At 37.1% G+C, this 27,350-nt stretch overlaps 1 protein-coding gene across 6 annotated transcripts in view; it reads right to left on the bottom strand.

Moving 5' to 3' along the window:
* Positions 1-27,350, bottom strand: part of NUBPL (NUBP iron-sulfur cluster assembly factor, mitochondrial) — a 211,873-nt gene that overhangs the window by 7,830 nt on the left and 176,693 nt on the right. For all 6 annotated transcript variants that reach the window (XM_070587594.1, XM_070587614.1, XM_070587608.1 and 3 more), the window contains 3 exons: positions 20,832-20,917; positions 5,431-5,551; positions 2,078-2,160 (listed from right to left, as the gene is read on the bottom strand). In XM_070587594.1, the coding sequence (XP_070443695.1) occupies positions 2,078-2,160; positions 5,431-5,551; positions 20,832-20,917 (290 nt within the window). The remainder of the gene's footprint in view (positions 1-2,077; positions 2,161-5,430; positions 5,552-20,831; positions 20,918-27,350) is intronic.

Genomic DNA, 27,350 nt, shown 5'->3' with positions numbered 1-27,350 from the left:
TGGACAAGTTCCTTACTGTAAATAAGGAACAGACTTGTCTTTTAATGACATCTTATCATTTATTAGTTGTGTAACCCTAGGAAAATTATTTAATTTCTTGAACCTCAGTTTCTTCATCTGCAAAATGGGAACTATTCACATCTTGCATTAAGTTGTTGGGAGCATAGAAATTATGTAAACAAAATGCCTAACAGCGTCTGGCTTACTTTAATTGCTATTATGCTTAGGAAGATGATTAATAATGATGAATGTCTGCAATCTAAGAGTAGGAAATAATAACATCTATGAAAACAAAATAAATATAAAGCACCAATTTTTTTCCTTTTCATGACCATGTCTAAATCTTAAAACTGTTCAGAAGTCTTCATATTTAAGGTTGACGATGTGGTATGTGAAATTCTCACCATTTTTGCAGAGACCGCACCAAATCAAACCGAGCGCAAACCACAAAAGGTTAAGTTGTTCACATTCTCATACATGTCACTTAGCAACAGTAAAATAGGTCTAATGTTTATACAAATGTAAATGAGATTAAAAGAATATCACTCCCAAAACTCCACGAGCACTGCTGTTTAGAGTTTAAAATTATATTATCTCTTGACGGTTGCTATATGTTCTCCTTTATATGACATTCCTTTAACTTCCTTGAAATGTTCCTTGCTTCTGGAGAATCTCAAAGAAAAAAAGCAATAATGGACAGGTGGGAAAAAAATATTAAAAAATCTAAAATCATAATTGAAATAAACTAGTAAGTAATTATTCTTACTCATAAGGAATCAGCATAGAGTGTCTTTATTCTTGGGAGGAATTTAACAGTGTGTAATTAAGAAAAAACAATTTTCATACAACTTTTCATTCACTGCATAAAGTCAAGTCCAGCTATGGTGGTTAGGATTGCCAGACTTTAATCATGAGTAATAAAGGATTATGTTTTTTGCTTATCTGAAGAATTTCTAAGACAAGACTGAAAAGGAATTTTGACATTTAATACCTAAAAGGTAGAGAAAAGTAAAACAATGATAAATGCTACACTATATTTACTCAGAGATCATACTCCCAGCAACTCAAGCACCTGTGCCATAGGTGCAGACTCTTAAGAACGCGAAAGAACCTCTGGGCCCCTGGAAGAGAGAGCTCAAAATGAATCTGCTCTACTCCTCCAAGATTCCTAACTGTCGACATACTCTGACTTTACTCACAGCTCTAACCGAGCTTGGCTCTTTTTTTGTCCAGTCCACACAAGATTAGAGGAAGCAAACTAGAATGAAAGGGGTAGTGGTTACAAATGGATTAAATAACAGTACTGTAAAGTTACACCCATTAACTAAGGGGAAAAAAAAGGAAAACTATTAGAAGATTGATTGGGACTGTTCAGCAAAGGAGCACAAAAACTACACCAAAACTGACGTCTCAGATGATGGCTTAGTTTCTAACTCTAACAGCAAGTGCTACGTAGGAAAGAAGAGACATATATGATTAATTTTATTTCTATTTAAAAAGAGTAAAATAAAAGACTTTATGCTTAAAGTCGTAAAGCTTTAGCAACCTTGAAAGTCTATCAACTGTATTCCCAAAGATGTCGGCTAATAACATACTACTAGTTTTGCCACCTTACCTCCCCAGTCATATTTATTAAAATAAATGCAATGAAAATCCCACCTCTAATGGATTATACAATTTGCCTACATCCAATTCAATACTTTCGTAGATTGGTCCCTTCTCCCAACAATCAGCTGAACTTCTAATACTGAAATATAATAACCTTGGGCAGTTAGATATTGCTACCCAGCAAGATAAGAACTTTACAAACTCTCATTGTTTGTGTTCTTCATGAGAAAACTGGCTGGGTGATGATTCTTTGTAGGTGAACTTGTTCAGTTGATAAATCAGAGCCAGCACTGGTATATCTACCATATAAAATAGTTACTTAAAGATGCTTTGGATAAGTTAACTAATCTTTGTTTAATATACACATTGCAAACAGATAAACTTGATCTTCTCAACTTTTTTTCTATATACCAAAAAGTATATATTCTGTAAAAAGAAATAAAAATACACATTTACAAATATAACTTACCTCATCACTTTCAGGCTGTGAAAACACAATCGGCTGGCCTGTATCTGAAGCTTCCCTTATATTCAGATGCAAAGGAACTTCTCCTAAAAGAGCCCACCAGATAGCCATTAGCACTACAAAAGTTTATACAGGTATTTGGAATTTCGGTATTTGAACTTCAGAAAGAAACAATATCTAATAAACTAAACTGATTCAAATCAACTTGAGTTATGACTACCCTCAAATTGCTAAATCTCTAATAAAGGAATTTCAAATGAAAATTAGGAGCAAAATATTCCATTTGAGGGTAGCACAGTGATTGCATATGCATAGATGAAAGCTATGTGGCAGTCAATGAAGGGATAAGGCCTCTGATTTATTCTTTGCTGGAGGTCTTCCAGCAAGAAATGGCTTGGAAGACATTTGTAAATTATTTCACCCTATAATATCTGATATAGACACATCATATCACACAATAAGAGGAAATTGAAGAGGAAAGGATGAGGAGGCAAAGTAGTAAAAAAAAAAAAAAAAGTACAACAAAATAATCTTCCCAATGTTGGCAGATGAGTGAGCTAAGACAACCGTTAAAAAGTAGGCCAGACCTATTATCTCAACTACCTGCCTCTTTATCAGATAGAATTATTTTTTTATTATTTATTAATCTATACAGCATTATATATAATTTGTGAGCTTGATGAAATCTCAGGAAATATACAAGAACCTCCAATAAACAGACCTGAGGTCAGAGAGGCTGTGTGCCTTTCCTGAGAATATATTACTATCAGGTGGTAGAATGTAGGGGGGAAATGCTATGATCCATCATCCAATTGACTCCACCATCACAAAGGAAGCCTTTCATAAGGCTGAGATTTAAAATGCAGTAAATGGAGTCTTAAGTAGAAGAGTTGATTTGTCATGGTACTCAGCATTCTTAGAACCACTCCAAATCCATGCAAAGGTAATTGAAACATGTGCATGTGTGTGTTATATAAATAAGTCATTTAGCAACATGAGAGGCAATGTAAATAATGCAGAGGTATATGTTACAAAACTACAAACCTACTACAATTTATAGTATGAAGCACATGGAGGAACAGATATATTTCATGCTTTTCTTGTCAGCACATTTTGAGATCTTAACCAACTCTTTAAGTCTTTCCTAAATGTTCAATAACTAAACAACAAAATACATGAATATTTCAGTAGCCATTTAAAGATTAGCTTTTCAGTACATTTGATGTCTGTTCTATAGATAAGCATAAGACTGCAGAAAGTGTCACGGGGCAGGCAGGGGGAAAAATGTTATAGAAAACTCTTAGAAATCATAAAGTTTTTTCTCTTATGAACTGCCATAATAGTAAGGAATCCTGAATGCTTTCATTTCTATCGCAATAATGGAATAAAAAAAAGTAAATCCTTCTCCTTTATATAGCCACCTACCGACATCGATTCTGCCCTCCAAAGACTCACAATCCTACCTGGAGGCACAGAAGAGTAGAAGAAGAAAGAGGAAAACCTTGGTAGAAAATAGGTGGCCTAGTGAGAGTGGTAATGAGCTAACAGTTGTACACAGAGAAGGATAAAAAGGAATAAAAGTATGGAGAGCGAGTGAGGTGCAGCCTGGCCTTGGAAAGTATCTTGGAGGGGCTAGGTCTGAAGGCAGCGAGAACATGTTTCAGAGACAAAAGTTAAAGGGGTTTCTGTGAGATGATCTGAGGCCTTAACTACTATGCATAAACTGTCCGTGCAGGTAAATATGGATAAAGTTCTGAAGAGCCATTTTACCAAAAAATCATTCAAAAGAGCCCAATGGGTGAAAATAACTTAAGAGGCAGCCAGGGAGTCAGTAAAGGAGAATAAGGGTTCCTGGGAGGTTCAACCAGTCAGGAGACCACAGCTGGGAGAGCTGTTTCCCTGATCTCAGTTCCTCGTTCCCAGTAACAACCCCTTTTTGTTATTGGGGTCCCTCTCCCATTCATGGGAGATCCCCCTCGGCCCCCTGACTGCACTAAAAGGAGGAGATGTACCCCGAGTTCCCATAACACTGTTAGCTATAGCAGTCTACAGCACTATTCTGTTTTTGTGATCAGTAACCACTGTTTCTGATACATTTTTAGGGTAACTATACATTTGTGAGCTGTTGGTTAAAATGTAACTTCCATATGTGAGAATGTTTCTCTAGGAGCTATGTTTCAAATTCTAAATAACTGACTTACAAAATTGTACCACCCATTTAGAAATTAGGGAATTATAATATTGTCAGCATAATTCAATAATGCCATTATAATTACACATTTACTTTATTATATAAGTGAATGTCAATCTGTAATGTTACTATGCAGATTTGGTAAATTGAACTTTCTAGGTTAGTTAAATGAAAAACAGTTGCAGAATATAATTAGTGGCTCTAATTATAGCAATGTATCAAAATATATCATTAGTATTCACCTAGTATTCTGTTGGCTGCTATACTACAAATGCATAACAATAATATTTTTAACATTAACTTTTAGAAACTTAATTATAATAAAGAATGTTTTGAAATTCCTTGATCTCTAAGGGATCTTAATTGTTAACTACCTAAAACTAATAATTCACTCTATGCCTCCCTTATTCAGCATCTAACATCTGCCTTTGCCCAGAACAGAAACTCATTCATAAGTAAAACATTAAAACATGTTTCCTAAAAAGTCCATTAAGTTGATTGTGGGTTTTTAAAAAAATCATGTTTTATCCAAAATCTGTGTTTTGCTCACTTAACATATGATGTTACTTCTTCTCAAAACATTAATTAATCCTTCAATTCAGTAACGTGAACAGTATATACAACATAAATTTCAGATAAGCACGACAAACATATAGATGAAGATTACAGAAATATTGTCTTTCTAGAGCAGAAGGACTGATAAATTCAGAACTGATCAGGAAGGCATTTTTCCATATGTAATGAGAAATGACACTTCCAAAGGTTGCCACAACATACTGAACAGGTATTTTCATGTATCTGTTTATACTGAGAGATGTGTTCCCACTTTAGCAAACAAACTGATGACTACTATTTAAAACAGAAGCTTCAAATCACAGTACTCACCACAAAACTCTCTTCTCAAATTCAAGTTATAAGAAGTTTTTATCTATGACAGAGGTTATCATAATTGGCAGAACAAAACTCCTATTCAAAAAGTCTTCCACTAATGAAGCATTACAAAAAGCCAAAGAAAGGACAGCACACACAACTGCGCTATACTACCTTAATTTAGAACATAAGGCAGAAACAATTCATCATTTTCTGAAACACTCTTCATCACCATGCCTTATCCCCACTTTCCCTTCTGCCATTTCCTCTGCCAAAGAATATCCTACGGTCTTACCGAGAACATCAAGATCAAGGGTCCGTGCCAGTCTCCTTGCACCATCAGCACCAAAAATATGAGTTTTGTGTCTACATTTTGGACACTGGAAAACACTCATATTTTGGACAAGGCCCAGAACCTAGAATAAAAAAAACACATTGAAATCAAAACAAAATTAAACCAAATCTCAATCCATTATTTCAACAAGTTTTCACTGAGTGCCTATTAGGTTCTAGTGATACAATGATGAACAAGTTATGGTCTCTGCTCTCAAGGAACTCACAAGGTGGTAGGAGAGCAAGACCCATGTAATTAACTTTAATAATGCGATCAATGCTAAAGAAATATAAATGACAGGGATCAAAAATTCTGTCTGGGAAGAATAAGAGGAATCTCTGAGTGGCTCATAGAGAACTGTTTCTTCAGGCTGAGGATAAGACGGGTGAGGCCTACAGCAGGAATTCTAGGCAAAAGGAAGAGCACAAGCCAAGACAGAGAAATATAAGTGTGCAGCCTATTGGGGCTGCAGCCTAGTGGGGGGTCAAGGGAAAAGCTGATTTGGTAAGGAAGGTCAGGGTCAGACGGTAAGATGCTAAATGCCATCCATGTGTTTGAGATAATAGAAAACCCCAAAAGGTGTTAAAGTCGAGAAGATGGTATCAAAGAGGTGGTGTTACACACTCATATCTATGTTTTAGAAATTTAACTCTGATGGCAATATGGGAAGAATAAGCGGGAAAAAAACCCAGAAAAATAAGTAGTTAAGAGGCTGTGAGAAGGCCTCATAGTAAATAACAGCTAACATACACTGAATGTGTGCTATATGCCAGGCACTGGGGTAAGTGCTTTAAGTGCATGGACTTAGTTACTCCCCACAAGAACTTTATGAGATGGGTATTTTATCATCCCCATTCTATAGCTGAGAAAACTGACACAGCTAGCAAAAGACTGAGACTCAGCTCTTAGCAGAATGTTGTCATTTGAAACAAAAATTTAAAGTCTTATAGAAAGTGTCCATCTCTTTCTGAGTTTCCCCAACTTTTGGCACAAAATAGATACTTCATAAACATTTTTTGAATAAATAGACAGACTTGGCAAATATACAGTCATGTACCACATAACAACGTTTTAGTCAACAATGTATCACATATATGATGGTGGTCCCATAAGATTAGTATCATATAACGTAGGTGTGTAGTAGGCTATGCCATCTAGGTTCATGTAACTACACTCTGACAGCCACACAATGACGAAATCACCTAATGACGCATTTCTCAGAATTATTCCCACCATTAAGTGATGCACAACTATAATCCTTATTCATGTTCCTTTTAATCCTACCTTCTTACTGATGGGAAGCAGTGGTTCTCTTCTAGAATAAAAATGGGGAACACAACTATCAGAGGCTTAGAGATAACAATGTCTGTATCATCCTATCCATTTCACCAATAAGATTATTATTATAGGAGTTAATTCTATTAGAATATTTTGCATTTTAAATGAAGAATAGCACTGACAGCCCACACTGAAACATACAGACAAGAAGGTGATCAAATTTGTTATTCTTTCTGAAAAGAGAAACAGAAAAGACCGAAGTTTTCCACGACACACATAAATGAAGACAAACAGTGAGGGACATAAATTTGTAGCTAAGCATTTTCCAAGCATCTAATATACGCCCTTTTGCTGATGCGAAGTATCACAAAAAATAAATCACACTGTGTTTTGGTAATTCAGTACCGTCTCCAGAAAGCTATAAGAAAACACAGCTGAATATTACACAGCTTATTTGTTTATTCATCATGTCTATATAACACACTTATTGCTTGGTCAGTTTTACTGCCATTTATGTTAAATGTGATATATTCTTTGACTGTAGGGCTTTCAACTTAAACATAAAAATATCACTCGAGAAACAGGAAAAAGAAAAACACTTAAATAACGTTAAAATCTAGATGAGGGTTATCCCAATCCAGAGAGAATGGGAAAAGCATTCCTACTTGGAATCTCAGACTCCCTAAGACACAGACAGGCATGAAGCAAGAGTGTACGTTCAGTTTGTGTGATTAACTTTTTATCATCAAATTGTTCTCTATGGACTGTATAAATGTCTCAGGCACATTCTCTAGATAGACTACAAAATGTCACAGACATAAAACCACAACCAAACTCAATATTTAATGAGCTCCTATTATATGCAGTCACTGGGCTACACAAGGAGCAGCTCACAGTGGTGAGCAAAACAGACTCGATCCTACCCCCTCGGAGCCTGTGCGCTAACTGAAGAAATAGACTGAACAAATAATAGTGCAAAAATCTCCTTAAACACTGGACCAGCTTCTCTGAAAGCAAAGTACAGAGCACTATGAGAGTGGAGAACAGACAAGACTCTAACTACCCTGGGCGTCACAGAGGATTTCCTTGAGGAAATATTTACCTAAAAGTTAAAGAATAAGCAGGTAAAAACAAGGAGAAAGGGAGGAAAAACACTCAAGACAGAAGTAGGGAGCACATGTCTCCTTCAAGGAATGGCAAGGCCAGCATGGTGGAGGTGCGGTGTGAATGGCACGAGGTGAGGCTGGAAAGGTAGCTTGTGGCCACGTTAGGTGTCTGGGTTATGTAATGAGAGCAAAGAGAAGCCGTTAAAAGGTTTTCAGCAAGAGAGATCACTATGCCTTTACTTGTACTAACCTCATTTCTTAGGACTGTAGGGTTTTAAAAAGAAAATGGAATAGAAAAAACTAAAAGGACTTGTCTTTATGTGTTTATTTTCTTAGACAAACACAAATCCATGGCTGTGTTCTCTGAAATCAGTAATTTCAGCAGTGACAGGTTTTAGTGCTGTCTGAAATATTTCCAGTTCTCCTTCTGGGCACAAGATTAGGATTTTTCTTCTCTGCAATTAGGTGAGGACATGTAACTTTTTTTGGACAATGAAATGTGAGCAGAAGTGACAGGTGTCACACCTAGGCAGAAGATTTAAGGGCTAATTCCCCATTATCTTTTCCTCTGTCCCTGTGACCAGCAAGCTTCCAGAAAGTGGCTGCTCCATCAGTCTGGGTGCCAGAGTAAGAACAATGCAGATGAGCCCTGAAGCCAAACCATAATGGACATGTAGCATGCGAGAAACAAACTGATGCTGTTTTCAGCCACTGAAATTTGAGGGCTGTTAACACACATAACCCAGCCCATCTTGGCTGATATAGGGGTATAGGAAGAAAATATTAGAATTGCTATTTCTGTTTTATTATTTCCTTTTTAATTCCAATTTTGTTTTATAATGAAAATAACATATTAAAGCAGTAGTGCATATATAGTATACATATACTATATATATATATATATACACACACACACATATATACATATATAGGCTCAAACATCATTTACCGATAAAGATGTACACTCAAAAAAAAAGATAAATGCCCTAATACTGCTTCCTAGATTATCTTGAATAAACTAATTCCACTTAACTCTAGAATTCTTATCTTAAGAACTTCCCACATATAAACCACTTTGCTTTAAAAAAAGTTGTAATGGAAAGAGCTCAGAACAGAATTATATATGAAAGTCACTGATTTACAATGGAGACGGCACAGCACTGCATGTTAATTGGCTATCTATATGGAAAATAAGGAAGCTTAACCCCCTATCTCACACAATTACTTAATTCTGGATGGATTACAGAGCTAAATGTGAAAGTTAAAACAAAAATACTTTTAGAGAGAAAACAGGAGAATATACTTATAACCTTAGAGGCGGGCAAAGATTTTTCTAGCAGGACACAAAGAAGCACTAAACATAAAATTTTTTTTTGTTAAATTGGACTACACTAAAATTAATAACTTAATCAGAAGACATAATTAAGAGAGTGGAATGGCAAGCTAGAGAGAAGAGATAGTATCCATAATACACATACATGACAGGAACTTTTATCCGGAATACAAAGGCAAGAAACTTAACAGGCACTCCATAGGATATCCAAAGACCAGCAAAAATGAGAAAAAGTGTTCAACTTCATTTGTCATCAAAGAAATGCAAATTAGAACCATAATGAGACACCACATATCTGTGCTTAAGACCTGATTAGAACAGATGAATGTCCATATGACTACAACAACAACAACCATGACAAAACCAAAAAATACCAAGTGGTGAGCACATGGAGTAACTAAAACTCATAGCTTCAGTTGAGTGTAAACTGGCACAACCATTTTAGAAAACTGCTTGGTAGTTATCTACTTAAACTGATAAATGCTTATTCTACAGCAAGCAATTAAACTCAGTTAACAGAAATGTGAACATAACATTCACTAAAAGATATGCACAAAAATGTTCACATGTAGCACTAATTATCCAAAAATGGAAAACTACCTAAATGCCCATCAACAATAAAATGGACAGATGAATTGTGGTATATTCACATGATGGAATGCTATAGAGCAATGAGAATAAAAGAACCATAGCTACATTCAATAGCATGAGTGACTCTCTCAAACATAATTTTAAGCAAAACAAGCCACACAAAAGTATATACTTATTATTTCATTTATATAAAGTTCAAAAACAGGCAAAACTAATCTATAGTGTTATAATTTGGGTTCTGCTCTAGGGGTAGCAACCGGGAGATGGCACAAAGCAGGAGCTTCTGGGATACTGGTAACGTTCTGTTTCGTGAATACAAATAATGGGGGTGTTTACTTTGTAAAAGTTCATCGAGCTATACACTTAGAATTTGTGCCCTTTTGTGTAGGCATATCATACTTCAATAAAATGTTTGCTTTAAAAAATGGTGGTCATGTAAAGAATGGCTAATAAAGCAATAAGAAAAAATAACAAAAACGGTGGTTGTTGGGCAGCTTGCCAACCTGCACACAAAAACCACCATCTGCTTTAAATAGAAAATATTCTATAAAAACAGAGAAGTAGCAAAACAATTACGATGAGGCCCTTGGGAGGAACAATCCCATATTATTTCCACCTCATACCCCAAGGAAAGCTCTGAAATAAAAGTCTAAATCCAGAGAAGGTCTGAAATAGTGGGGTTCTAGACCTGCAAGGTCTAATCAGGCAGCCACTAGTCACATGTGGCTACGAGCATTTGAAATGCGGCTAATCTGAACTGAGATGTGCTGTAAGTGTAAAATACAAACTGGATATCAAAGATTTAGTATGAGTAAAAGAATGTAAAATATGTCTAAAATTCTTTTAGGCTTACAAACTATTCTTTAAAAGCCTTTTAAGATTTTTTATTGAAGTGTATCATGAAAACACACAAAAAGTACCCAGATCATAAGTGTATGACCAAATGGACTTATCATAAAGTATGCCCATGTTACCATGACCTTGTTAAGAACTAAAACATTGCCAGCACTAGAAGTCTCCTTGTACACTCTCCAAAAAATGCTCCCAAAGGTATAAACTAACCTGATTTCTAACACCATAAATTAATTTTGTCTAGTTTTGAACCTGATACAAACGGAATCATGCAATACATTCTTTTGTGTCTGTGTGATTCACCAGCTAAACCATGCATGTCTGTAGTTTGTGTCCATTGAGTCCTAAGATTCCATGACAATATCAAAATGACTCATTCTCATTTGTGTGTTTCCAGATTTGGGCTATTACCAATAATGCTTCTATGAATGTTTTTATACTGTCCTTTTTTTTGGCTAGATATTAGATTATACATATTTAACTTTAGCAAAAAATGCCCAGGTTTTCCAATAAAGTTCTACCAATTTACACTCACACTAGCAATGTATGAGAATTCCAGCTGTGCCACAGCTTCAGCAACATTGGGTATCATTGGTTTTTTTTCATCTTAGCAAGTGTGGTGAGTGTGTAGTGGTCTCACTGTGCCAGACTGTTCAATTGTCAATCTGTTTAGACTGGGAACTATATTTCCTAGAATCCTCTTCCCTGTATGGCTCCTCATTAACGTTCACCAAAAGTAAAGTGGTGCAAGACGTGGGAGATGGAAGAGAAGCTCTAGGCATCACACTCTACAGGTTTCCTTTGGTTAGAGGTGGTGAAAGCAAGACGAGAGGTGCAGGCGCATTCCAGTCTGTCCTCATTCTTCCTGACTCTGCCCCACTCTCCTTTGCACTGTGGTTTTAATTTGCATGGCCATAATTATCAATGAAGTTGAGCATATTTTTACCTGTTTATTGGTCATTTTATACTTTCTGCAGTGTCTGTTGGGGTCTCTTGTCTATTTTTTCCGTGGATTATATGTTTTTTCTTATTGAACTGCAAAAGGTCCTAGTATTTTTTCATACAATTCCTTTGTTGGTTGAGTCTCAATTTTTATATTGATTTTATGTTGAAATGATAATATCCTGAATATACTGAGCTAAGTATATTATTAAAATTAACTTCATCCCTTTTTTTTCCTACTCTTAAAAAATGGCTACTTTTTAAAATACGGCTACTAAAAACTTTAAAATTACATATGTGGCTTGCATTATATCTCTATTGGACAGTGCTAATGTAGACAATTAATGTAGACTACAGAACTTATTTTGGTAGCTCCCCTACTTAATTTTTTTTAAGGTCATAATGATGCACAAAGACATTTATTAGGGTCTGTATTTTATGAATATTTTAAAAAATTGAACAGAAATGAAACATTTACTTTCAAGACTATGCAGGAAAGATAAACAAGTAAGTTTCTTTGCTTTTAGTTTAAATGACATCCATTGAGTGTGAAAACACTCATGTGGTTATCTCATCCTGTTCGGAAGCTCATACGAGTTTATATATATATATATATGCACACACATATATATTTAATTTAATAAGAGAAAATTGCTTATTAAGATATGCAAACTATGTGGCAGATAACTTTTTCAAAACGTGGATTAGTTGGAAGAAAATTTATAAGAGAGCCTTGAGTATTAAAAATATGAGAACACACTGCCATAATTCATTTAAGAGAAGTCCTCTATTATCAATGAGTTTTGAACAGGGGCAACTAATACAATAAGGAAGAACATTAGACTATCCATATTATAATTTTCATAAAAAATTCTTCTTTTAAATAGGAAAGAATTCACGTCCATATGACCATCCTCTACCCCCACACTCCAAAAAGGTCTTATATGATGTGAACACTTCATATGTTGTTAAGCTGTTTGTGTTTATTGTAGAGCTATTTTGTATATCCTTTGATAGCAGACACATTAGAAAACAGACGCTTTGCCATAGCTTAATTTACATAATGCCACTGAGATGCAGCTGTAAGCATGCTCCATCATTTTTTAATGTCTCATCAAAGTATAAGATCCTTTTTTCTTTTTACTTCAGCTAGTTTTACTGGAAGAAAGCAAATGCTACATGCTGGCCTAACATCAGCCACCACAAACCTTTCAGATGTTATTCTTACGTTATTCCAATCCATCACTGGCTCAGAAGGGTACTTCTTTTATTAACTTTTAAAAAATTGACTCTCTTGAAATATCAACATTGTTCTGAAATATTGGATTTTTGTGTCTAAATGTATTGAATTAAGCAGGCTCAAAAGGCCCCAATTTTAATTTCTTCTTGGCATTTTAAACCCAGATTCAGGTAAGTAACAAGCAAGATTTTCAGGCTACTATATAATCCAATTTCTCAAGGTTAAAATCAGGTTAAGTTCTTGCTGGTTGGAACCTATCACAAGGATTAAAAGCTATGATTTAAGAAAAAGTGAGGAGGAAAAACTCACTGTTAAATAGAGAATGAATAATAACAACTGAAATAGATTAGATTCATAAGTGCTTTTCAGTTCTCCAATAGCCCTGAACCAGTTTTTGGTATAATCCTTGAAGCATGTATACAGATATTATAATTTTAAAAAATGGGATGGGTGTTCTTATGTAAGTTATTTAATCTTCTGTACCACAATTTTCTCATCTGCAAAATGGAGAAAATAATGTTATCTAGATCCTCACAGGGTTGTGGTGAGGGTTAGATAAGTTCAATTCATGTGAATCATATAGAACAGCACTCTAGCATAAAGCTTACCTGGACTTCTGAGAGATTCTGGGAAAACATACAAACAAGCATATATCTTCGGTCTCTGAGATGTAATCAAGACCAAGATGCAGAATGCTACCCAGCCTTATAAAGGTTATCACTGAAGAAAAGTCATTTTTCTAAAAATGGAAAAATTACCCAACTGTGAAGAAGGAAGCCGCATGTGCTATGTCATGTGCAAACCTGTTAATATGTGTTCCAAGAAAGAATTCAAACAGGACTTTGCAAGGTCTCCAAAGCCAATAATGAAAGATTCTTTAAATACATCAAAGGTATTGAACTTTCCTGAGAATCACGTGAGACTACTTGATGATCACAGAGGAAAAACTATGCTCAAGGATGAAAAGGAGATAATAAATGTGTCCTTTGCCTCTATTTTCACAGAAGAGTACCTATTTCTAAATTGTTTTTTAAGGTAGGTAGGCTCAAGGTGTTAAATAAAATAGGACTTTTGGGGTCCAATAGAAACTAGATGCTGAAAAAGCTCCAAGACACATATCATAAACATATGAGTTTTGAAGGTATTCAAGGGTGAAGGTGTGGAACTCCTGTTCCAAATGAATAACACACTACCATAAATGGTTACTCTGCCAGAAAAATAATAAACCACAATTCTGATCCTCATCACTAAGAACAACTGGTAGGGTGTTTGGTAATGAAAATGGAAAACAACGGAAAATGAAAAGAAAACACTGATAAGAATCATCTAGTTTAGGTTCTAAGATCATCTAATTCTCTTTTAGAAGACAATACAATCGTTAACCCTTACAAATAAATATTTTAAAGTTTCAGGCCACAATAGGATTTTTTTCCTTTGTTTTTTGTTTTTAAACAGTAGGAAAAGCAAACCACAGGAAAAGCAAGATTTCTATCCCTCTTTTATAAAATAAACAACTATTTGCAAGGCTGAAATAGAGAATTTTCAGAATTATTTATGGGGGGAAAAAAATAAGTTCAGTCACCAGCATTAGGCTTTAATCTATATTTGTTGCCAGTGAACTGTAGCATAGACAGCAAGCTATTCACCAAAATCCATGGTGTCATCTTCCCTGGCATACAGCTAACTTCCATTTCTTGACTCCCTGAGAAACATGACATGTGATCATGTGACTGAGTTCTTCTAGTGGAATGTGAGTAGAAGTATGTGTGCCTGGTCCACGAAAATCTCCATGTACATGCCTCTGTGCTGTCTTTCCCTTCTGGTTGGCTCAAATGAGGATGGCCCCAACGGTGGCCTTAGAAGTCACATTTGAAAATGGCAGAGGCTCCAACAGTCTAAATGACTTCATGGAAGAAGGTCGTCCTGCTTACTGTTCATCTACTAGTACTGTTACATGAGCAAGAAACAAACTTCTATTGTATTTGCATCATTATGAATTCTGAGGTCTATTCGTGATAGTAATTAGTCTATATTAACGCAAATTTTAAATAATGCAGAATTTTAGACTCTAAATAACTTTAGCAACTTAATAAATCTATATGATGAGAACAGTTTAGGCTCAACTAAAATACTCAAAGAATAAGGAAATCTTAAAGACACTATTCATCTAAATTTTCAAAAATTTCTTGTTATAATTCTTTGTGAGCAAATAAAGGGACTAGTCAAAATACCTAGGCCAAATACCTATGAATTAAAAATTTATCTGTTTCATGATAACATTTTAAAAGTAATTATAATAAGCAACATTAATTATATGACATTATAATGACACTAATCGGGTGTTTAGATTGTGCCAGTGTCTAGACTACGCCAGGGCTGTCCCAAGCCCTTTACGTGCATTATCTCACTTATTTCTCACCTCAACTCTCTGAGGGAAGTACTATAATTCCCATATTATGAATGAGAAAATGGAGGCACAGATTAAGTAACTCGCTCAGGTCATACAGCTACAAAGTGACAGCCATGGGACTTGAACTCTAGCAATCAGAGTCTTGAGCTCATTCTCTTCACAAATACGAAAAAATGCCTCTGTAGCAGTACCTTATTGCCTAAAAAATTATAATTTCTAAAGTAAGTTAATTTGTAACCATAAAAGAGGTTATATACTTAAAGAATATAGCTCTCTCAGTGCCAAAAAAAACATTTGTGTATAGGAGGCTACAAACACACAGATAAACAATAAATCTGGCTCTGTGAGGAGAAAGGATGGTCACATACATCATGTGATGTGAATTGTGCTAAAAAGGTCAACATCAAATAATTTTCTCCACCAGTCTCTTCCTTGCCAACAGGTTTAAATCACAACCCTCACAGAGAACAAGGGCAGGGATTCGCGACTGAGAATCTAACCTCTTATTTCTAGTTCTCTGTCACCTGAGCAAAAAGCAGCTCCTGGCAGATTTATTAATGGCAGCACAACTCTCAAAATCCCTTTGATTTCCTCCTCCTTTTTTTCTAAGCCCACACCCTATGTAATCAATTGCCACGCCTGTCAATTCCTCCCTCAAAATGTCAGTTCCATTTACCCCCCTTTCCATTTTCACTGGCATTATTCTAGATCAGACCCTTACTCTCAATCACCTACACCAGGGTTTTCCCATCTTATTAAAACTGCCTTTTATGATAAGTGAAATATTTTTCATCTTGATCCAATACAAGTGCACACGTGTTACGCGTTATAACTAAGACCAAATGTTTATGAAATAAGACTTCCTCTTCCTAAGAGCAATTTACTCTGATACTGTTTAAAACCTTTGGTTACGTCGCTCGCTGTACTGACTTCCTGGCTCACCGGTGGGTCACAGCCTGCAGTGGGGATAAATTTGACCACTGCAAATGCTTCCTTTCTGCCTCCACTCTCCTGGCTCCTGTCCTTTCCATTTATTTTCACCAGATTAAATACTTTCAAAGCTCCATTCTAATTATGTCTATTTCCTATCCAGCATTCTTTATGGACAACTTTAAAAGTCTGAAGAACATGGGCCGGCCCGGTGGTGCAGCGGTTAAATTCACACATTCCACTTCAGCAGCCCAGGGTTCATCAGTTTGGATCCCAGGTGTGGACATATGCACCACTTGTCAAGCCATGCTGCAGCAGGCATCCCACATATAAAGTAGAGGAAGATGGGCACGGATGTTAGCTCAGGGCCAGACTTCCTCAGCAAAAAGAAGAGGATTAGCAGCAGATCTTAGCTCAGGGCTAATCCTCCTCAAAAAAAAAAGAAAAAAATCTCAAGAACAAACTTCTTAGCCCAGTGTTTAAAGCCCTACCAAACCTGGGCCTAGCATAGACATACCCAAACATATTACTTCAACTATAGACAAACTGAACAACCCCGAACACAACTTGTGATTTCCTGATTCTTTTCAGATTAAATTCTGCCCCTCCCCACTCCCTTGATACGCCTATGAATTTCAGACTCCGCTCATTCATTCAGTTTATGTTTAGTGAGCAGCTATATGTTCTAGGTACAGAGGGAGGTAAGTGGTTCCTGCACCCAGAGCTTACAATATGGCCCTAATACATGTGAAAGTACTGACAAATGCGGAAACAGTTACAAAAGGAGAAACAGAGTGTTACTGCATCACACGAGAAAGAGTTCACCTAGTTAAGAGAGTCAGGGCAAGTCTCCCAGAGAGCGAGCCATTTAATCTAAGTACTGAAAAACAAAAAGGAGCTACCAGGTGAAAAATGAGGGTAAAGGGTTCTCAGGGCTGGGGGGCGGGGCAGTAACAGCACGCTGAGGACCATGAAGACAGAAACTGTGGAAATCGCAAAGAAGTGCAAGACAACCAGTTTGACCGTGGCAGAGAATGCAAGGCAGAGTGGCCTGTGAGCTGGGGACAAGGGGAAGAGCAGATTGTGGGTGGCATTATATCCCAGGTGAAATGTCAGGATAAGGCGTGCTTATCATTTGCCTGCTATCTGCCAGGTAACTGAGCATTTAAGGATCTTTGAGGCATGTCTTCTTGCCCCCCAGGAACTCACGTTCTTCTGTGGAGACTGATAGGTAAACCTGCAGGAGGATAAGAGCCAAGCCAGATATGCTCAAATAGCTCAGAAAAAGAATTATTAACCTTTTCTGGCAGTTTGGGAAAAGCTTCCTAGAGGAAGCAATGCTTGAGCAGGGATTTGAAAAATAAATATGAGTTCCCAGGCTGACAACGGCTTATCAGGCAAGGGACCAGCAGGTGCAAAATTACAGGGACATGAAAAAAATCACGGCTTTTCTAAGAAAGTCCTGCTTGATAGCCCAGAGAAGAAAGTGTTCTTATGTTCCTCAGAATTTAGGGCCCCTGCACTACAATGGAGTCAGTCTACAGGATGAGAAGAGACTTGAAGAAAAAGACTTCATCCTCCTTTTTCTTTCTTTAAATCACCAATGGAGCTTACTTTAAATCACCAATGGAGCTTACTTATCACGGTATTTTGCTTATAGAAGGCACTCAACATCAGTATATATGTATTCGTAGAATAAATAAACTAGTAACTGTTTATTGGATTAAAATTAACTAAGTGATCTCTTATGTACAAAGCAATAAGAGAGGAAATAAACTTTAGTATACTTTCGGGAGCTGGGAAGGGGACTACCTAAGAAGGAAGGGCTGGACAGTGGAATCCCCGTGACTGCAAAAGTTCCCCTGGAAGGGGAAGGGCTCCAAACTGAGGTGCCCGGGCCTCCTTTGTAGAAAAAGCCCACCAAAAATGGGTGAGAATGACACAACACATAAAATACTCACCACTAATAATACATAAGATTGAAAATCTTAAATTACTTTTTTAAAAATAGTCTATCTACAAATACTGAGATAATCAAGGATTTGGCAGAGCTGACATCATTTCAGGCAGAGAACAGAGAATTTAACAGTTCACCTCTTCTTCTCCTTCCCGGATCTGAGCCCTGAGTTTAAGCAATCATTTAAATTAACTTCAAAATGTTCTTGTAGACATTACTAAACTCTGTCCATACCAATGAATTCCAATGATGTCATTGTTTCCATGGTAACTAATGCATTTCAAAAGGGGAAAAAAACAGAGAGCAAGACTAAAAACCAGGAGAAAAATGAAATAAAGTGGCATAAACAAAGCATAACATTTCTCCTTTGCATTTATGGAACACTTTCTGACTTCAAATGCTTTACCATTACTTAGATTTCAAGGCTCGTAAGTGCTAGAAGGATCTCAGAGGTCATCAAACCCACATCCCACTCATAGCCAGGATTCCCTTTACAATGCACCGTGCTTGTCCAACTGCTTACAGAGCTCATTGCTGGAAAGTTCTCACTCATTTACGTGCAAAGATTACTAAGCATCTATCTTATTCTATACGTTTAAGAGATGATTAAGATATTTTACCTCCTTTCAAAGTTTTTGCTGTTTACAGGGCAAATAATGAAAAGTTAGTGGTGAAAAAAAGAGGGCTCTAATAAAGACACAGGATGATGTCAAAAAAGCGAACATGGAGGGATTATGTATTTCCAATGACATTCATTTCCACTCCGTTTCAGCCTCACACACCCAGGACCAACCACGTCCTGGACCCTGTCATGACCCAGAACTGCTCCAACTCTGCAAACAAACTCCAGCATTAATTTTCTGATCACAAACAGCTCTTTCCCTCCCTAACTAATCCTGCACTAGTCCTATGAGCCTTATGAAGCCCAAGATCCTCCACTTGGAATACTGCCTCACAATACTTCCTTGCTGATATCCTCAACTTTTATCCTTCAGTGGTATCCACCTAGCAATAGCCTAACCTGGACTTAGTGACCATCCCTCTTCCCCACTGTTACGTTCCACAACGCTTCTCTGTCCCACGTTCTCTGTCCCAGAGTTGGAGAAAAATCCGTGAGAGCAGTTATGAGATTGTTTGCCTCTTGACTTAGAGGGCAGTAAGGCTCAAGTGCTGCCCTATAAGTCATAATATTTAAAAAAGCCCCTTAAAAGCCCTATAACGGAAGTGACAATAACATAAGGAATGAAAGGTACAGATGCTGCATTTGGCAACTATGGTCATTAGACCCCCAACTAGCAAAGTGCACGCAGGGCCTTCCCCACAGCCACAGCTACCCCAAGTGACAGCATCAGTTGAAATGGTCCCTTGGTGGACAAAATGATAATTTACAGGGAGAAAATGTTCTGGCTTCTGCTCTTTTTAAAACTTTTCCCTCAAAGTTTTCATGATATTTTTGATGAGCTGGACGTGTGCCTCCACCCTCGTCTTATGGGATGAGAAGTTAAGCATTCGCTTACGTGCTGATGGAATGGCTATCGTCCTGACCTTCAAGGGGCAGTAACAGATCATTAGCCCTGGTATCTAATTTCTGCCAGAAAGAAGGATTATGGATTACTTGTTCCCATAATCTTTGGTAGATAGCCCTGTCTCTAACTTTTTCCTGATTTATATTTTAAAATCCATATAAGTAGCTTTATTTAGTTGTCTGGGTGGGCACATCTAGTTGCATCTAGTTTATCTCGGAGGGCACAACAGGAAGTCACACTGATCAAACTAAGTGCTTTATGGAGAGAGTTACCTGTCTGAGGCGGGCATTTGGTTACCATGGCTTTAAAAGTTTTCCAAGCTAAAATTCACAACATGGAACACCACGGGGATTTTGTCACTCTTAATCTACATGTGAAAGCTGGCCCTAGAACACCTTCTGATCACGATTTTACCCCCGCTCATGAGAATACCCTCAGATCAGCCGGAGGGTAAGCACACAGGCCTCATCCTCACCAGGCTCCTCAATTCTCATAGGAGCAGGCTGCTCCGATCCACAGCTCCCGGCTTGCTAGTGCACACACCTCTGCACTAACAGGCAAGGGAGAAGAGGTGCTTGTCCAAGAGGATCGTCTCAACTCCACTACTCCACTATTGTGTACTTTCCAGGAGCTCCTGGGAGAAAACCCCTGGTGAAAGCTCCCCTGAGAGTGCATTCATTCTAACACATCATTGGACCTTATACTATGTCACAGTCTCACTGAAGAATTGAACAAGAGCTATGAATTCTCTCCACATCAAAGCAAACGCAAAGTGAACATACACAATCTGGGAGGAGGGGAGCACAGGTGGCAGAGAATCAGGGAGAGAGAATCATGAGATTCCCCTCCAGCTAAACCATGAGCTGACGTCTAAAAAGCTCTGCTGTATGAACTCTAAAATCTGTCCCCAAATTAAGCCAGGGCCCTGGAGAGCCATGTAGATGGAAGCATCATGTTGGCTTTGCGCTGAAACACTTGTTCCAAACCGTACTCTGGTACAAGTCCCCTTGCTTTTGCTGAGGCACACTAGGAAAAAGGACCTTCTATTTATGGTAAAGAAGGTGATGAGAGTGTGTGCATTATATACAGAGTTTCTTTCTTCTGAGAACTGAAGGGGGACTTATGCCTCCCTAGTCTCAGTTCTGCTCTCTTGAGCAACAAGCTCAAGGGGCTCAAGCATTCACTGTAAATGCTTACAGGCACGTGGACTTTTCGAAACATCTCAGCACCCTTGTGTGCATCCATCAGTGCAATGTCCTGGGGCGTGGAGACAATCACAGCACCTAATGAAAGAACACAAAACAAAAGGACAGCAAAATGAGGCCATCATTTCATTCTTTATGGACAAATTACTTCCAAAATTATGTTGCTTATGTGCTAAAAGGGTCTACTACATTAACTATTTAGGTAATTTGTATAAATTTTACATACATGAATGGGAAAGATGAGGAAATGCCTACTTTGCTCTTGCCTATTTTTGGCTCCTCACTGCTAAAATTACAGCTGGCCGACCAGTGATTCAAGATCACAGCCCTATCATCAGAACCTGCTTTCCCATTCAGACAACATGCTAGTGAGAAGATGCACAAGGCAGACCTTACTTTTAAGAAGCTAACAGTCTACTTGGGGAGACCAAAAAATTAAAGACTACAACATGAAGTGCTAAGAATTATAATAGAGGTATGCATTGGGTGTTACTTATAAAGGAGGAATGAAGGAAAGAGAACTAATTCAACCTAGGGGAGAGGATGGTGAAGGTGATAATGGGGATGGGATGAGAAAGCAGGAGATAAGGAGAAGCAATAGGGGAAAATTTCCAGACAGAGGTGATTCCTAAGCTGAGTCCTGAAAGTTTGTATTATAGAAAAGTCACTAGTGTGGAATACACTGTGGAGAAAAGTTTGGTGGAGGTAAAACTATGGGCTGTGTCAAAAATTCAGATGCAAAACAGTGGTGGCCTGAACTAAGGCAGCACGGAAAGTAGGTGGCGAGGGAAGCCTTCCTGGCTGTCCACTGTTACCCTGCAGAAACCAGATGGTTCTATGATGTAGTGTTTTGAGAGAAAGTGCAGTGCAATTTTTTCTTTAAGTGGAAACACGAGAGGCCTGGTTATGATTTGCAGAGTCTGTGAATTTCTTAAATTTTGCGGTTTCTTCTAGAAAATAACCTGAAAAATAATTGACATAAACATATTCTATATCACCTGGATGGCTATCATCTTATAACTAAATACACACTGCCAAGACATTGCAGAGCCCCAAACCTCAAACTGGCACCAAGTGGCAGAGCTTCATCACAGCTAATGAAAACAGAGGTGGGATTAACAACAAACAACCGATTGCACCAAGTGAAGGTCAAATGATACTACAAAGTATGGTCTGAAGGGATATTTTAAAGGAATCAGAACAGAGAAAATTGGCAGCAGAACCAAGTTATCACAAAGCACGTGGCCATACGGGCTGCTAAACTGAAAAGAACTGCGCCACAGGAGTTAGCTACAAATTGATCTTGCAATCAGTATTTTCACTTGAGCAAAAATTTCATCCCTCACATTAAATTTATATTATTAATTTGAATTTTACTGATTATGTAAGTTTTGCTTCTTTTAATTCATAAGTTTTGTTTTTTAAAGATTGGCACCTGAGCTATCAATTGCTGCAATTTTTTTTTTTTTTTTTTGCTTTTTCTCCCCAAATTCCCCCCAGTTCATAGTTGTATATTTTTAGTTGTGGGTCCTTCTAGTTGTGGCATGTGGGACGCCACCTCAGCGTAGACTGACAAGCAGTATCATGTCCACACCCAGGATCCTAACCAGTGAAACCCTGGGCCGCTGAAGCGGAGCGCGCAAACTTAACCACTCGGCCACAGGGCCGGCCCTAATTCATAATTTTTTAAAGTTCTTTTTGAATTATGTAAGAGCTATGAGCTTAAGGGATTTATGTTTACACCTAGTTAAGTTGTCTTATAATAAAAATAAGTCAACATAGGGTATGGGATAGATTATTTTTCCTATAGAAGGAAGGTCCATTCATGACTCAAGTTTGAGAAACACTAGCTTTGGAATTCAAACAGAATCAGAAATTAAATTTTTACTCCATAGCCAACTACCTGTGTGACTAGAGTAATAACTTAATCTCTCTGAGATTCAGTTTCTTCATCTACAAAATGGTATAGTAATACGTAGGTCACAGTGAGAAATAATTAGATCAACTCATGTCCATAAGACACTTGACATGAAGCCTGGACACAATGTAAACATTCAATAAATGGTAGCTGCTGTTGTTGTTAATATCATCATCATCTTTATTATTGTTATTAATGAAATGTCTTAGAAGTTGCTGGGAAGGTCATTTTCATATTTGCTACCAGGCAGTTCATGCTACTTTTCAAACTGTTCCCTGCATCACTATATCCTTCTATTTTGATGTACTCTGTCCAAGAAACCAAAAACAGTTCTCTTTCCTCTCTTTTAAAGATTGATGGAAATCACATCTCTGCAAAAATTATACTCAACTCTACTCCACACATCCAATATATTTCCACAATTTGCCACCTTCTAGATTCTATTATCAATCTATTTCACTGTTTTTTCATCTCCAAGCATTTGGAAGGGATCTAATTCCAGTTTTGCCCCCATCTAGCTATGTGACTAATCTTGGGCACACAACTCAGAATCACTCTAGGTCTCAGTTTCCTTAGCTGTAAAATTAACGCGTGGACTACATAGCCTCCAAGGTCTCAGCTAAATCTCTGATTATATGATTTAGCATTCCCTCTTAACTGTAACTTCCAAACCACCCCTGTTCAACCTGACTGCCTCAGTAAACTCATTTAAATGAATGGGAAGTGCTACCTCCTGCAAGAACTATGGCCTCAGTCTCAGAGCCATTCTCTTTGCATGTCAACAAAACTCCCTTGGCTATTTCCTCCAAATTCTCTCCTTAACTATATACTAGTATACAGCGGGTTTTCTATTGCATTAGCCCTAAAAAGTATCTTTAGCTTTCATATGATATAAACATTTTATTGTTTTAAATACTCTTTGTCTACTATTTGCATTACCACTACACAATATAGCTTCATGGACAGTTATGATTTTTCTCATTTTTTATCAAAATTAATGACACAAGGCCTTGCACAAAATAGGCACTTAACAAAGGATTGGTGCTTTAAACAATTTTCCTGTATTTTCAAATCATCCATCCTAGACTACTGCTGCATGAACTCTTAGTTGGCAACTCCTTGAACTAGGAGTCAAGAGCTCTGGATTCTGGTTTTGTTCACTATGGTAATATGCTATACAACCTTGAATAGCTCACTAAATCTCAACACATCTCAATTAACGTCTCTATAAAATAAACCTGTTTCCATTGGTCCTATTTAATTTAAAGAGCTGTTCCATTAAAAAAAAAGGATGTAAAAGTGTTATAAAAATGTTCAGCTACAAAATTTTGTTTATAGCTATAAGATCCTAAAGACAGCGATTAAATGACTTGGGGTTCTCTGTATTTAACCCTAACACAGTATCACAAATAAGCATCCATGCCATCTGAGTTTCTTGGTAGAATAATCTAAATAGCACAATTCTCAAATCAATTAAAAACAACTTTTTCACAAGGACAACAACCATCTTCCATGTCCTATCAAATGCTCACAAAACATGGAAACATTCCATTGGAACCACCAGCTTCATTTATAAGATTTTTTGGCACAAGGTATTTTTTGCTGAAATATATGTTCTTAACTAATGAATAAGTCCTTAATCACAATACAATCAGTCTCTAGGACACTGCTCTGAGAAAGAAATTTCTAGCTGTTCATAAAGAATACAAAAACATAACTGGCCCACACATAAATCACTACCTCTTTTCCTGTACCAAATTTCAACATAACTTGTAAGTAACCATTTCAGACAGCCCTACAATCATCTTTAGAATTTGTGATAAGGAAATAAAGCAAAGAAAAAACAAACAAAACCTCCAGTAAAATTAAATTTAACCATTAATCAATCTGTGCATCACAACCCAGATTTTTGAATTTTAAAGGAATTATGTCCATTTTTTCTTGTTAATATATCTCAACTTAAAATATGGTCTCCAAACCTGATATTACATTTTATCTTTTGGTTCTTGGCTTTCTCCTTAATATATTTTAATTTTTCTCAGGGATCATGGAACATGAACCAATAAAACTAGCCTAGATTTTTTCCCCTTTATACCATCACTGATGATGTCACTTCAATTTTGTGATGGAAGGTTGTTAGAAAACTTGTGCTCCCTCTACTGACCATAAGGAATGTCAGTAGCAACAAAGAGAATGTTTACTTTGCAATAAACAGAATTATCTTCTGGAGGTATAAACACAGTATCATAAAACACCTATCTCAAGAACCCTTTGGAGAATTTTCTACTCATTTTCTAGGGTAAATATCTAAGTCCAAACAAATAATATTGTTCAAATGCTATTTCCCAAGTTGCAATCTTTTTAAAAGGCTTTTTATCAGCTGAGATTCTCTATAGAAGGTTAACTGTCTGGCAGATTCTGGAAAATATGTAAACATCCTAAAAAATAATTATTTAGAGTATTGTCTTAATTGCTAATTCTCTTGAGTATTAAGAGGAAAATCTATTTATAACTGCATATCTGAATTTGGATCAGAGTTCAGAGTAGTTAAACATTTCAAACTGATTGTTCCAGATGTTAGGCTGATCATAATTACACCAGTGTGGAACTACTCAACTATGTCATTCTAGGTCTCCAGGGCATAAATTGTATCTAGTTCCCAAGCTTGATTGAGAACTTCAGTGTTGGAACCTAATAAATATGTGCAACAAAATCTGTTTAATCAGACTAGGACGAGTAATTCTATACCTTACAACTCTTGAGCACATCAATGTAAACTCAACTAAGACTTAAAAGAACAAATTAACTGCTATTCTTAATGTTCACAGTGCTTTCATATTTAGTTCTGCTGATTCTCCCTGATTTATTTAAAGATACTTGCAGCAAAAGGGTACAATCATTCAACTTCTGCTAGCTTAACATAAATAACATCAAACATACAATTGTTTATTAACCATAAAGTAGACTGGCTTCAGTATTCTTTTAGTTCTCCCGTCTTTCTCTTCTACAACCCCCGAACTTCCTGAATTACAAACACTACTTGCTGTAAGATCAAGGAATGTCCACCAATATTAGTATCAGATTAAGTACAACATGATTAAAAAGGTAAATTCACCTCAAATGAAGTCACAGACTGTGTTTGAATAGGAAATATAAATAATTCTTTCGTGAATCACTGTTTTGGACTCTATGCTCCATTCCAACAGAATAGAGAATTGACTATAGTCAGAAAGTGGATGTATTTTATTAATTTACAGATCAATCATTATTTTGCCCACTTTAGAAATGACTTTTGTTACAGGAAATTAAGTCAACTGCTGCCAAAAAGAATTATAAAACAAAATAATTAGTGGAAATCACAGTATTTCAAAGTCACTGGTAAGAGACAGCGTGTGCACTATGAAAGTTTAATTAAGAATTCAAGTTCATCAAAGGAATCTGGATGCATATCTGCTGTTTAGGGACAAAGATCAGCTCTTCAATAACAGAGTCAACAGGTAATGGGCTTCCAATCACCTCACCTCAATGATGTTAACAAAACATTCACCAGGGCTATCTGCACTGTGTTCACCGAGGAATCACTGGGCACAAGTGAGGCTTTCAGAGATTTTTAAGAGTCGAGGCTGGAACCAAACAGCTCTCTCATGCTCACACTGGCTCTCTTTTGTGCTCTCTCTCTCTCTCTCTCTCTCTCATTCTCATCCTCCCCCAACTGCTGATGTCTCCAGTAAAGTTAAGATATAATTCTCTCTTCTTTTCAGTCTTGAATCCATCTTTTTTTTTTTTTTTGAGGAAGTATTAGCCCTGAGGTAACATCTGTGGCCAATCCTCCTCTTTTTGCTGAGGGAGACTGGCCCTGAGCTAACATCTGTGCCCATCTTCCTCTACTTTATATGTGGGACGCCTGCCACAGCATGGCTTGCCAAGTGGTGCCATGTCTGCACCCAGGATCTGAACCAGTGAACCCCGGGCCATCGACACAGTACGTGTGAACTTAACCCCTGCGCCACCGGGCCAGCCCCTTGAATCCATCTTTATGCTGATCAGCAAACATCTCGGGGAAGCTACCTGTTGTATAGATACGTTTCTACAACTCAGAAAGCGCTTTTGCTCTTCTGTGAGCGTCTGTTCATGTTGGACTCTTAGATTTGGTATTTTGCATTTCAAATTCTGTTAGATATGCATATAGCTCAGCCTGCCCATGTTTGCAATGAGCCACCACCAAAGGCTATTTGTTTAATAATGGAACACATTGCTTTTTATACACGGTCTTTCTCTAATATAAACTCCAGAGAGGAGACTTGCTACTCCTCGACTGCCCTAACTTTATTTAGCCAGGTATATTTCAGGAAATAGAGACTGAAACTTTAAATGGAAAAGCTCTGCTCCATTCCCAAATACTGTCATACTTAAGATATGAAGAAATTCTTCAGAGTTATACTTCAGATTCTGATCAAATTTCTGATATCTATGAGCAAGTGCAAAAATTTTTAAATGATAGGTTGTGAGACTTCTACTTTTTCTACATACAAATGTTTAATGTATTTAAAAGTAGTTTTTAATAGGAATCTGACTACCCCTTGACCATTATAC

Source organism: Equus przewalskii, chromosome 1 (genome assembly GCF_037783145.1).
Source record: "Equus przewalskii isolate Varuska chromosome 1, EquPr2, whole genome shotgun sequence".
In the NCBI taxonomy this organism is placed as follows: Eukaryota; Metazoa; Chordata; class Mammalia; order Perissodactyla; family Equidae; genus Equus; species Equus przewalskii.
The sequence above is the reverse complement of the archived record's forward strand: the minus strand, read 5'-3'. Positions and strand labels throughout refer to the sequence as shown.